Below are 13,924 nucleotides of genomic sequence, written 5' to 3'. Positions count from 1 at the left end.
TAGCTAATAATCGATCTAATTTTTTATATAATGATTATTTTGTAATTTAAAAAATAATAACTTCATTTTTTGGGAAAAAAAATATTAATGGAGAGCCCACAAAATAAAAAAAAATTGAAAATTTTATATTCACGTAGAAGGTGCGTTTTGATGATTTGTATCGCTCGAGTTTCCGACATAGAGATATACGTGTCCTTATGTTTTTGTCCAACTAGAACATTTTCAACAGTGCGGCATCGTGATATTGACACACTCACATCGAATCTAAAAATTCAAGACCCATATTTATTTATTTTTTTACGACTGACATTTTCAACCATGTGGTGTCGTGATCTTGACACACTCACGAGTCTGAACACCCGACCCATTCATTTTTGTCTTCGTGACTTACATTATCAATCATGCGACAATCTTGACACATTCCCAACAAGTCGGAAACCTAAGACCCATATTCAATTTTTTCTTCGTGACTTACATTTTTCAACCGTGCAACATCATAATCTTAACACAGTCACAACAAGCCTGAAAACCCAAGACCCATATTCAATTTTGTCTTCGTGACTTACATTTTTCAACCGTGCGGCATCATAATCTTAACACTGTCACAAAAAGCCTGAAAACTCAAGACCCACATTCAATTTTGTCTCCGTGACTTACATTTTTCGACTCTACGACATCATAATCTTAACACGGTCACAAAAAGCCTGAAAACCCAAGACCCACATTCAATTTTGTCTCCGTGACTTACATTTTTCGACTCTGCGACATCATAATCTTTACACAATCACAACAAGCTCGGAAACCCAAGACCCATATTCATTTTTTTCTTTCTGACTTCGTCAAACTAGACCTTATGCGAGATTTGTATTCACCACCCGAACACAATTGAGTTAAATCTTCCATCCGAACTCAACGATGGTTGAATATATTTCATTATCATTAGTGTTATTTTCAAATTATACTAAAGATTGCCCAAAAAGAAACATTTTTATCAAGGTAAAATAATAATAATAATAATAATAATCCAAAATTCAATTCGACTTGTCGTCAATACTTATCCTTGAATCATTAAGGTAAAAAAGAAAATAATAATAATAATAATAATAATAAAAAAGCTAAAACTCAATTCGACTTGTCGTCATTGAATCCAAGCGTGTTCTTCACAGTGTCTACAGCACCTTGAGCCATATGCATCATTTGCTCTCCCGTCTGCAAATTAGAGTGTCGTTTAACATATAAGATTTAAACCATAGAGTTTAAGGTATACAGAAAAACCAACCTGTTGGAGAAACCCAGAAGCTTCTTGCTTGCTTGCATGGGCAGTAGTAGTAGCTACCTCGTCCCTCGTTTGGTTTGTCGATTCCATTGCCGATCTATTCCATTCTTCACGGTTACCCTAAGAACCCATTTACATACTCGAAACCTTAGCCCGAGAGCAATTTTCATAAAAAAATAAGAGCTTTTTACGAAACATTATTAGCTAAATTAAAGATGTCCATTTTACCCGTGCCTGGGAGACAGATGGGAGTGGTGTGGAATATTTTTTTTACTGGGACGGGATCATATTCATCATCCCCGTCTCCATCCCGCTTAATATTCTTTTTAATTGTCAAAGACTATATTGTAATACTAAATAATTACATACTGTGAACTCGATTCCTAAAAATAAATGAAGAACTACGCCTCGATAGATGGGTGACGGGAATGGAGAAGGTTCCCCGTTCCACCTCATGCAGTACATATCTCTATATTCGAGACTGTTTACGACACATTCCTTAACAAGATTAAAAATTTACGCCTCGATAGATGGGTGACGGGAATGGAGAAGGTTCCCCGTTCCACCTCGTGCAGTACATATCTCTATATTCGAGACTGTTTACGACACGTTCCTTAACAAGATTAAAAATTTAGGTACCTCGGATTGGTCCGCCTTGAACGATTGTTGCATGCTAGACATGTTTTTTTTTTTTTTTAATGATGACTATAATGATTTTGGGAGCTAATTTATAGACCAAAATTGGATCTCATTTTTATACGTGGCAGTTTTTGATTGGTGGGAATTTTCTGGCTCAGAAAATGTCGTGCTGGCCTACTGAATCTTTCAAATGTGGACGTTTGGCCGACACGTCGTATCAAATTTGCCTATATTTGGTATATTCTCGTTAAATTTTGATTATAAATAAATAATCAATTAAATTGAAGTTGCCACCGCAACCAACCAAATAAAAATTATAAAACAAAATCCTAAAATTATAAATTTGGTATGGTAGGGGTATACATGAGTCGGTCGGGTTAATAAAAAACATCCTAAAAAAACAATCTGACATAAATGGAAATGTTATCTTACCCAATCCAATCATTATAATTCGGATAAGTTGGTTGGAGTTCTCGAGTTCTGTGACACCCTACTCTATAGAAGTATATTTCGACTAATTACTAAATAATGTATTAAATTTTCCCTTTCAAAATGGTAGAAGTGTAAATAAGTACAAGGACGTAAGTAAATGGAAGTTGTAAGTAGTAAACTGTTGGACAGGCAGGTGCACGTGATGTGGTTTTATTGGAACTCGCGTTTCTTAAAACTTTGTTATCCATATTGAGAGATTGAAGCAATATTAATGATCATAAGTTACATTTTAAATGTTATTGGAGATCTAGATCTCTAATATATATATATATATAATAAATTAAACTATAATTTTAGCACTAACTTCGATAAAATTCCTTCAAAGGATTGAAACGTTAATTTTGGAAGTATATCATAAGATGTTTCTTAACGAGAATGTAGGAGTTCAAAAAATCTGATTACTTGAATACTTTGATCAATCCAACCCAACTAGTACATTTAGATGGTATTAGAAGTAGACATCGGACTCTGTGCCATGGAGGATGGATTGTGAGTTCCATCCATTGAAGAAGTGAACGAAACATTCTTCGTAAGCATGTTTTAGGATTATGAGCTTACGGCTATTATGTAATAGACCAAAACAAACCATATATATTAAAGGTGGGCTTGAGTTGTTGCAAATGATATCAGAGATAGGAGAGGAGAACTGTGAGGTTGGATATGAGAACGAAAGAACGAAACGTTATCTATAAGAGTGTGAAAATGTCTCCTGAAGACGTGTTGAAACTGACAATATCCGTTAGTAGTGGACTTATAATTGCAAAAATTGAATTGAATTAAAGTAAATGAAGATTTTTAAAAATATATTTATAACCCGAGCCATTAATTCGACCTGAATGAGCTACATCACATTAATTTCCCATATGAGAAGGGGATAGAAATTACACAGATTTCCAATCTTCCATAGCTACATCACATTAAAAACCAGAGAGCTACAGAAAACACAGAGCAGAGGAAGAACACAGAAGAACACCAGACAGCCATTTATTCATCGACTATGGAGAGTATACAACAACAACAGTATAATATAACCAACCTTTTTCAATGCATGAGAGCAACAGCAGCCTCTTGAACCAGAGGTTGAGTGATATGAACAAAATGCTCAGCTTCCCTCTCTATTTGCTCCCTACACTTATCTGGGTTCTTCCCTTCCTTCATCTTCTTCACAAACGCCACAAATCTCCTCCAATTATCAGCCTCAAAGAGCTGAGGATTCATTCTCAGGTACGTGAAAGCACACATCGTGGTCTCCTCTGAATCTCCATCGCCAATGAAAGAGGAAGCTTTCAGGATTTGTTCATGGGCGAAGTCATCATAGCGTGGGAGAGCATTTTCGCCTGCCAGAGGGACTTGGGCTTTGTGGGTGGCTAGAGCTACCTGCCGGACAAGCTTCTCAGGGGCACAGAGCGCATCTTGTGGCTGCTCATGGTTGCGCATTTCAATGCAGGTGAAGTTGAAGATGGCGCCATGGCGGGCTAGCATTTGAGCAATTGGGAGATAGCCATCACGGTTGCGTGTGTTGTAGTAGCCTGCTGTGAGCTCTGGGGCGTGTGAGCGATGGCCGTAATGCCAATGGATTCCAGCGATCTTCACCGATATCTTGACGCCGGTGTTATTAAAGGTTGAGGTGGCTGCTGTGAGGATTCTATCGCCATGGTCTAACAGCATTTGGGAGTACCATGAGAGGAAGAATTCGCCATAAGTCGAGTTCCAGCCACCGCCTTCTTTTCGGAAAAATAGGGTGTCTTCTGGCCAGTTGTTGTAGCTTCCGGCGTCTGTTGGGCCTGTGCTTCCCCATTCTGGTTTGCCAGAAGCTTCAGCAGCAGCTTTTAGACTACTCAGCATGTACTGCACATACCATTACAAATCTTAAACTAAAACTCACCAAAGTTTGTTGTTCATATACTTAAGATTTGAAACTATCACAAACCTCAGGAATGGACATTTTACACATTCAATTACTACTAAACTAAATCTGGAGAGAAGTTAACAACTATCTCCTATAAATGATGAAGAAGCAGGGAGTTAAAGCTACCTTGTCAAAGCATTGGAAAGCTCCAATCCCTGGAAATCTCCATGTCCCGTCTTGCTCGGGGTAGGACGGATAACGAAGCTCACCAGCAGGGCCCATCCCCACTTGGATTTCCTAAACCAAAACAGCAAAATCCAGACAGTTCAGCCACAATTCACATCAATCTAATAAGTGATTTCATATTAAGAAGTTGGAGACAAAGCAGAAAGCCATGAACAAGGGTTTTTACCACAATGGTGTCACCAAGAAGGTGCTGGAAATTGTCTTTGAAAGCCCGCATGAAATCTGCATAACACTGGATCGGAGTTCGGCCTTTAAGAACAGGAAGATTGTCGCATCCCAATGATAAGTACTCATAATTCCTCCTCCCCCATTGATCAGTATACGCCAGATCTGGATCTTTCTGAACTTCTTCCACCGCCCATTTAGGCAAAGGAATACTACAGCCAAATAAGAAAGACACCAAATCATCTCCAAACCTCACCCAAAATCAGCACCAAATTCCCAGCTAAGAACCCGGGGTTTCTTAATATATGTTCCAATTCTTAAAGTACCGGTGGTGGTAGCTTCAATTAGTCCCTCCCACTAAGAACATCTCAAATTTATTCAACAATTTTCAGTTAATACTGTCTCCTTCAAAATTGATATATGATGAGACGATAAACTAATCTGATACAAGTGAAATTTTGAAGAGTTTAGCCAGAAGTAAAGTTACTAATTCTTCCGCCAAAATTTGCAGAAATTTCATCATTTCCTCAGTCGAATGCCCAAATATTCAGTCTAACGTGAATTATAATCATCCCTAATAGTATTTCATGCCCGATTGCAATAGAATGAACAGAGAAATAGGAAGGTAAAGGCGCTTACGTGACAGAGTCGCCGACGTTTCCTCCACATTGATGGAAGGACATGACGGCTTGAACCTTGAGACCATGCTTTTTGGCCATTTCCAAAAGCTCCGCGTAGCCTCCCCAGTTGTACGAGCCAGGCGAGTCCCTCTCCACCAATCCCCACCACACGTCCATCATAATCCCCTCAACTCCAGCGTTCTTCAGCGCTTGTAGACTCGCGTTCATCGCCTTCCTCCGCTTCACCGTGTTCCCCATCGTCACGCTGTCCAACGGCATCATCACGTACACCGGCACTCCTCTCTCCTTCCGTCTCTCACCTCCTTCCTTGTTCTCCTCCGCCTCTGTCGGAGTCTCCACCTCCGTCGCGAACGCTTGACACGCCACCGACAAATCCGGCCGTTTCCCTCCCAGCACAGGCGATCTGCACGGACTCACCGGCGGCGACAACCCGTCTACTCCGTCCGTCCTCTGCACCATACATCTTAGAGCCGACGCCGGCGACTTCCTCATCACCGTCGTATTCATCGCTGCCGTCGCTTCACCGGCTGAATTGCTACTCTTTTCTGAAACCACCGAACTCCCAGCGAGCGCGCCAATCTGATGCGTGATGCTCATAGCCATTGAAAATCAAAATTCGAATATTCCAATTCCTACGAACAGTTTTAACAAAGAATCTCAAAATCTGTAATGACTTTCTATTTTGTGTAAATGCAATTTGCTACTAGCTAGGTCGGTCGATCCCATATATATAGCACTCGGGTCGGATAAAAAAGCAATATTTGATTCAACGCTTAATCTTGCAACACGTGTCGATTACAACACGTGGCGGCATAGGATGTCAGTGGAGGATGCGACGGCTACGATCACTCGACGCACGTGCATATGGACGGTGAGATTTTGAAGGAAAATTCTAAGAAATCTGCTTTCGAGTTCGGTTTCCTAACGAATCGGTTACCGACACGTGGGTCGTTAACGTGTTACGCGTATTTCGTCTTATTATTATTTTCTTTCTTAATTAGGAAGGCGGAAAAGAAATAAAAGGAGAGAGAGAATTTTATTTAAATAAAATAATAATTATGCTAAATATATACACCAAATGGCTTTTATTGTTTTTTTTTTTAATATAATTTATTTTTATATAATAAATTTGAAACCTTCCACCTAAAAAAAATAAATGTATTTTGTTTTTGAAAACTCACTAATTTTAATAAAAAAAATTAAAATTATCCTTGGGCTCAGCACATATTGTCCTGTTTGGGCTTTCCCTTTCGAGCTTCTCCAACTAATGTGGGACATCACAATCCACCCCCGCAGATATTGTCCTCTTTGGGCTTTCCCTTTCGGGCCTCTCCAACCAATGCGGGACATCCCAGTCCACCCCCGCACATATTGTCTTCTTTGGGCTTTCCCTTTTGGGCCCAATCCACCCCCGCAGATATTGTCCTCTTTGGGCTTTCCCTTTCGGGCCTCTCCAACCAATGCGGGACATCCCAGTCCACCCCCGCACATATTGTCTTCTTTAGGCTTTCCCTTTTGGGCCTCTCCAACCAATGTGGGACGTCACAATCCACCTCAGCACCCAGCAGATACAATCCAGCTTTCCCTTCTGCGCCTCTCCAATCAATGTGGGACATCACAATCCACCTCAGCACCCAGCAGATACAATCCACCACCCTTCTGCGCCTCTCCAATCAATGTGGGACATCACAATCCACCTCAGCACCCAGCAGATACAATCCACCAGCAGATATTGTCATCTTTGGACTTTCCCTTCATCACAATCCACCTCAGCACCCAGCAGATACAATCCACCAGCAGATATTGTCATCTTTGGGCTTTCCCTTCTGCGCCTCTCCAACCAATGTGAGACATCACAATCCACCTCAGTTGTCATCTTTGGGCTTTTCCTTCTGCGCCTCTCCAACCAATGTGAGACATCACAATCCACCTCAGCACCCAGTAGATACAATCCCCTTCTGCGCCTCTTCAACCAATGTGGGATATCACAATCCACCCCCGGTAGATATTATCTTCTTTGGGCTTTCCCTTTCGGGCCTCTCCATGGGCTTTCCCTTTCAGGCCTCTCCAACCAATGTGGGACATCACAATCCATTCCCTTTGAGACTAGGATAAGGTTTCCACACCCTTATAAAATGGTATTTTTTTTCTCCTCCCCAACCGATGTGGGACCACCACCAAATCCACCCACTTTGGGGTCAGCGTCCTTACTGGCACACCGCCTCATATCTACCCCCCTTTGGAGAACAACAAGAAGGCTAACACATCATCCCGTGTCTGCCTCTGATACCATTTGTAATGCCCCAGATCCACCGCTATCACATATTGTCCTCTTTGAGCTTTCCTTTTCGAGCTTCCCCTCAAGGCTTTAAAACGCGTCTAATAGGAGAAGTTTTTTTCACCCTTATATGGTGTTTTGTTCTCCTCCTCAACTAACGTGGGACATTACAATTTTATATTCATTAAATACTCGTAATAATATATATTTTTTTAATAATTTTCAAAAGCTACATGAAATTAGATAAAATAAAATAAAAATGTTATATTTATGGAATTAAAAAATAATCTAATATTGAAAATAAGAAAGTAAAATTTGGTGTGAAACGTGTACAAGGAAGGTCAATGTACGGAAGCTACAAGAGCCACATGATTGCAAAATGACACATTTACCCTTCGTTGGAGGTTTGTGATTTTTTCTCAATTAAACAAAACCATTCACCTAAATTATTTATTTTCTTTATTTTCTTTTTAAAATTATATTTATTATTTATTTTCTTTTTTAAATTATATTTAATCCCTAAATTTTAAATTATATAATTTACCTAATGACTAAGATGTTTTCCCACATAAGTATGTTTGTTAAATGATTTGACTAAACGAACCAATATTGAAGGTGTTTTATTTTTATTTTTTTAATATAAATAAAAATTAATGGGATTTTTTTAAAATATCTATCAGCTCATGGAAAATTGATTTTAAATTTTTAATAATTAATAATATATTGAAAATTTTTAAAATCGTAAGATTAAATTAATAAAAATAAAAGTACCCATTTTTAAATTTTAAAAAAATTAATATTAAAAAAGTTCGAAGATAATATATATTTTTTTTTTAAAATTAAAGGATATTAATGTTAATTTTAAAATTTTATAGGTATTTTTTAAAACATAAAAAATTATATACGTATTTTTAATTACCTATATAATTTTTAATTACAAATTATATTTAATTACCTTTTAAGTTTACTAATATTGTAAACAATTTATATTGATTTATGGAAATAATTTGTCATAATTTAATATTATGTTTAAATATATATTCCAATGTGTTTTAATGCCATTCAAATTTTAAATATAAAAATTTCTTTAATATAACTCATATACAATAATCATTTTAATATATTTAGGCATATATATTATAAGTTCTAAATATATAAATAAATTAATTAATTTTTATTTATGGGTCATTACAATATACACAGTATAACAAATTAACAAGTTATGTCTGTAGATATATCCATTACATACAAATAAATCATTCACGAATGATTTGTAATTAATTATAAATCTGATAAAAAAAAATTCCTCTTGGAGAGGACGATGATTTATACCGTGTAGATAAACTGTCTTCGTGTATATATCACGATATAAACCTCTATAATTTATTTTTTTTTTTGAAAAAAATTAAGAATATTAATGAAATTTTTAAAATAAGTGAGACGGGAGCGGAAATATAATTCTCACAATGAGTGAGGTGAGGGGCGAGAACGATAATATAATCTTTGTCTTTGTCTCGTTTAGTTAATAACAGAAGTATTTTTCGTTCGTTTCCCATTTTCGAATTATCAGAGGTTTCAGTGCATTCTTTTCTCTATTTTCTATTTAAATTGAATTTTTTTGATATGTTTGGAGTAGGTGATTGTTGTCACGGTCATGCTTATATGAAGTATGTTGTCTTTGACGCATGTCTTTGTCATGTCAAACCCTTTTCCTTACTTCCATGTTATATTACTTTTTTTAGTGTACGACTGTTCAGCGAAATCAAAACGTACTAAGGGGACTAAGTAGCAGCAAACTTTCCCACCGATTATTGTGCTCTCTGTTACCTACATGTTTATCGTTGATTTTCACCATTTTTTCTTTCCCACCATGATTTATAAAACATGTTTTTCTCAAAATGCTGCTCGATGTCCAGTGCCGGAAGGTCAAGAAAGTTGGTGACCTGACGACAGGGGAGCCGGCGACCGAAGCCCTGGTGAACGGCGGCCGTAACTATATCGGTCCCAAGGTAGCGAAATTCCTTGTCAGGTAAGTTCCGACCCGCATGAAAGGCGTAATGATCTGGGCACTGTCTCGAAGAGAGGCTCGGTGAAATAGACATGTCTTTGAAGATGCGAACTACCTGCACCTGGACAAAAGACCCTGTGAAGTTTCACGATTCCCTTGGATTGGCTGTGGGCCTTTCCTGCGCACCTTCGACCATATGTCATAATTGTTCGTAAAATATGATTTTTATATAACTGTTCGTAAAATATGATTTTTATATAACTGTTCTTCCATTGTTCACTAAATTAGAATAAATGTCGTACAATCATTCTTGGATTCTCGAACGGTCGTGAGAGAGATAAATGGACATAAAGTAAGTTGAACCAAGAGGGAGTAGTAACAATCCCAATACTCAGCACGTTTAGAATGGCCGCAACAATTTCTGCAAAATGGAGAATATCATCATCAACATGGTTGAATTTGAGCCAAAATTTCAACCCGAAATTCCGAGCTCAGCGCTGCAATCGGAGCTTCTTCCTACCTGCTTTCGCCGCCAATCACTCATGCCGCCGCCACTTTCCTCCAAAGCCCTCTTCATTTCCAATGGCTATGGCCAATTTCTCCTCCGCCGCCTCTGCCCACCGCGCTCGCCTCCGGGGGGTAATCTTCGACATGGACGGAACTCTGACAGTACCTGTCATCGATTTCGCCGCTATGTATAAATCCGTGCTTGGCGACGAGGATTACGCGAGAATCAAATCTCTAAACCCATCGGGAATCGATATCTTGCACATAATTCAGAGTTGGGCACCGGAGAAGCAGCGGAGGGCGTATGAGGTAATCGCCGATTTCGAACGCCAGGGAATCGAACGCCTGCAAATTATGCCCGGTCAGTACAGGGCTTAACTTCTTCTGATTTCAACGATTCTGATCGCTAACGCATTTGTCTCAGCTGCTTAAATAGATGGGAGAATTTACCCGTCCAGATTCCATGTTACTTGGTAATGTGTTCAACCAAATTCTTGATGATTATACGTGCAGGTGCTGCAGAGCTTTGTACATTTCTTGATTCCAAGAACATAAGGTAAATAGTTTCTTGTTCTTCTTCTTTCATTTCTCTCATTGATCATGCGCCGATATGTTATTGTAACATAATTAAACGTTGGTAGAATCATAAACACACTGATAGTTCTTTTGAACTTATTTGGGAAGATGCTGAACTGAAATCTTGCTATTTACTGCATATGAGTTTCAAACAGACTGATTGATAAATTTGTGGATTCAAGTTGTTTGGGCTCTAGAAAAGAATTTAAGATGCTAAATAGCACGATTTTGCTGCTCCCCATGGCTAGGATTGTTGTTCTGCAAACGCCTGTGGATTTGACTTTGCTTTCTGTATCCCTTTTCTGTGTTCATAAGTTCATATGTTATCCTTTGCACCATGTCAGGAGGGGACTAATCACTCGTAATGTAAAGGAAGCTGTTGATATTTTTCATCAGCGTTTTGGTGTAAGTTTACTGAAGTTTCTTGTAAGGCTATCTGTTATGTTCTTGATTTGCAGCTATACTCTTATGTTGTTATGTTTTGGAATTGGTGTCAGTTGAGCTTTAAGGATATTGCCTGTTCATAGAGAGTATGACGTTCAAATATGTTAATTGAATTGAATTCAATTAGTCTTCCTGTAACGGCCCAAACTCACCGCTAGCTCATATTGTCCTTTTTGGGCTTTCCCTTTCGGGAATCCCTTCAAAATCTCTAAAACGCGTCTGCTAGGGAAAGGTTTTCACACCCTTATAAAAAATGCTTTATTCTCCTCCCCGACCGAAGTAGGATCTCACAATCCACCTCCCCTTCGGGGTCCAGCATCCTTGCTGGCACACCGCCTCGTGTCCACCCCCCTTCAGGGCTCAACCTCTTCGCTGGCACATCGTCCGGTGTCTTGCTCTGATACCAACTATAACAGTCCAAGCCCACCGCTAGCAGATATTGTCCTCTTTAAGCTTTCCCTTTCGAGCTTCCCTCAAGTTTTTTAAAACGCGTCTGCTAGAGAGAAGTTTCCACACCCTTATAAAGAATGCTTCGTTCTCCTCCTCAACGGATGTAGGATCTCACAATCCACCTCCCTTTGGGACCCAACGTCCTTGCTGGCACACTGCCTCGTGTCCACCCCTATTCAGGGCTCAATCTCCTCACTGGCACATCGCCGGTGTTTAGCTCTGATACCAACTATAGCAGTCGAAGCCCACCACTAGCAGATATTGTCCTCTTTGGCTTCTCCTTAAGGTTTTTAAAACGCGTCTACTAGGGAGAGATTTTCACACCCTTATAAAGAATGTTTCATTGTCCTCCCCAACCGATGTGGGATCTCACACTTCCATTGCAATAGAATGATGGATTGTGCTTAACTACTAAGAGCATGAGATTTCTCCTAATCACAACTGCCATAATCCAATTTCTTAGAGCTTACATTAACTCGAATAATGCTTGGATCCCGAGTCAAACGGTTGGGAGATTATTTCATCTGTCTTGTTCAGGTATCGCATTAGCTCCGTCACTCTTATTTACTCTTTAGGACAATAGTATGTAGAAAATTTCAGAGTCTCTAAGAAGTCCTCTCTGTTGATGTATCACCCCTTTGAGCATTATTTGCATACGCTGGCTTCATTGCATGCCTTGGGTTCCTCTCAGTTGCTAGCCCAGATTGCTATTTCCTAAGAAATTGAGGTATTTCTAGCTTTACAGACATCTGGGCTTTAAATTATTGTCCTTTTATTCATCTTCATGTAATATCTTGCAAACCACTTCTTTTAGAGAACTCTAAGAGCCCTTAAATTCTATGCCCCATCATACTCGATTGGATTTGGAAAGATAGATGCCCACGAAAGAGTGAAATATTCATATGGGAGCTAATGATGGGTAGTATAGATAACCCAAGAGGCCAAAACACAAGCTGAAAAAAGATCCTTAATCTCTAATTGCTCCTCGATGAAAAACCACCTTCGTTTTCACCGTCGAGCCTCTGGATTTTGCTCCTCTTGAACCACCTGAACTTTCTTGCTCCTCAGAGATTATCCATTCAAGAAAGCTGAAGTCCTTTGGTTGAATTCTGCCAGAGCTTTCCTTTTATGGAACAAAAGAACAAAAGTATTAGATCTGGAGAGGGGAGCGAAACATTCTTATAAAGGTGTGAAAACCTCTCCCAAGCAATGTTTCAAAGCTTGAAAGGAAAAGCTAGAGGACAATATCTACTATAAGGTTGTGGAAACCTCACCCTAGCAGACGTGTTTTAAAAATCTTGAGGGAAAGCCCGAACCCAAAGAGGACAATATCTGTTATATGAGTGTGGAAACCTCTCCCTAGCAGCCGTGTTTTAAAACCTTGAGGGAAAATCCTAAAGGGAAAGTCGAAAGAAGACAATATCTACTAGCAGTGGACTTGAGCCGTTACAAAAAGGGTCTTCTTTGATTCCGGGAAATCTCTCTTTTTCTAGGATACGGATATTCGTTGTTGTAAGCTTATGCTACCAGATAGAGTACATTATATATGTTTACTGTGTATCCTCATGAAGCCCTCATGTTCTTTCACTTGCAATGGCCGCAGTGGACATTTCATCCAGCATTAAGCAGGGAATTTGGTTCATATAAACCAAATCCCGCTCCACTACTTCATATCTGCTCATCTTGGGACGTCCTACCTAACCAAGTCATTATGGTTGGCGATAGCCTCAAAGATGATGTGAGTGTATTCATTTTTATCATTCATTAGGTTTTGAACCAAGATGATGATCTTGATAAATTTATAGTTTTCCCTTACATGTGAAAGATTGACTTGCTCTCCTATCATTCAGATTGGATGTGGCAAGCAAGCCGGAGCGTTCACATGTTTGCTAGACGAAACGGGAAGGTACAACTCGGAGCATTACGCCAACACGGATCTCGAACCAGATTTTAAAGCATCTACGCTTGGTGAAGTTCTTCATCTTTTGAAGGCGAATTTTGAGTTGACACCATGATCCCAGCTCTTGGAGATGGTAGAAGATGTATTGATGGATTTCATGAAAAAGAAAAAATAAGTTCCGAAGTTGGTTTGAGTGATTAGGATTTTACTTGAAAGTTGAGTCATTTGTAGAACGAAAAGAAGAGATGGGAATCCTTCTACGACAAATGTATCAATAAAAATATTTAAACTAATAATTTTATCAATTTAAATATTGAAAAAAAAAAAGGGTAAAATTTCAAAAAGAAAAAAAAGTGTAAATAATTATTTTCGTTGTCAACTGAAAAACATAAAACTGTAAATATGATAATCTACAGAAGGAAAAGGATAAAAACAATAAATAATTCTTAAGAA

The 13,924-nt window shown here is 38.8% G+C and overlaps 3 protein-coding genes across 3 annotated transcripts; 1 reads left to right on the top strand and 2 right to left on the bottom strand.

Annotated features, from left to right (window-relative positions):
• Window positions 1-968: 968 nt before the first annotated feature.
• On the bottom strand, window positions 969-1,959 carry LOC111454112 (late embryogenesis abundant protein 1-like). Its single transcript, XM_023095434.1, has 3 exons — window positions 1,916-1,959; window positions 1,280-1,396; window positions 969-1,209 (listed from the first exon to the last, which is right to left on the bottom strand). Exons 1-3 carry the CDS (start codon window positions 1,955-1,957, stop codon window positions 1,123-1,125), a joined length of 246 nt encoding a protein of 81 aa, XP_022951202.1. The 5' UTR covers window positions 1,958-1,959; the 3' UTR covers window positions 969-1,122.
• A 1,274-nt stretch (window positions 1,960-3,233) lies between these two features.
• LOC111449949 (beta-amylase 1, chloroplastic-like) lies at window positions 3,234-5,994 on the bottom strand. Its single transcript, XM_023090051.1, has 4 exons — window positions 5,307-5,994; window positions 4,669-4,879; window positions 4,443-4,553; window positions 3,234-4,255 (listed from the first exon to the last, which is right to left on the bottom strand). Exons 1-4 carry the CDS (start codon window positions 5,909-5,911, stop codon window positions 3,449-3,451), a joined length of 1,734 nt encoding a protein of 577 aa, XP_022945819.1. The 5' UTR covers window positions 5,912-5,994; the 3' UTR covers window positions 3,234-3,448.
• A 3,942-nt stretch (window positions 5,995-9,936) lies between these two features.
• On the top strand, window positions 9,937-13,774 carry LOC111454004 (haloacid dehalogenase-like hydrolase domain-containing protein At2g33255). Its single transcript, XM_023095273.1, has 5 exons — window positions 9,937-10,462; window positions 10,615-10,657; window positions 11,022-11,082; window positions 13,175-13,309; window positions 13,422-13,774. Exons 1-5 carry the CDS (start codon window positions 10,000-10,002, stop codon window positions 13,584-13,586), a joined length of 867 nt encoding a protein of 288 aa, XP_022951041.1. The 5' UTR covers window positions 9,937-9,999; the 3' UTR covers window positions 13,587-13,774.
• Window positions 13,775-13,924: the final 150 nt, after the last annotated feature.

Source organism: Cucurbita moschata, unplaced genomic scaffold (genome assembly GCF_002738365.1).
Source record: "Cucurbita moschata cultivar Rifu unplaced genomic scaffold, Cmos_1.0 Cmo_Scf00001, whole genome shotgun sequence".
NCBI lineage: Eukaryota > Viridiplantae > Streptophyta > Magnoliopsida > Cucurbitales > Cucurbitaceae > Cucurbita > Cucurbita moschata.
This window is presented reverse-complemented; position numbering and strand designations above follow the sequence as displayed.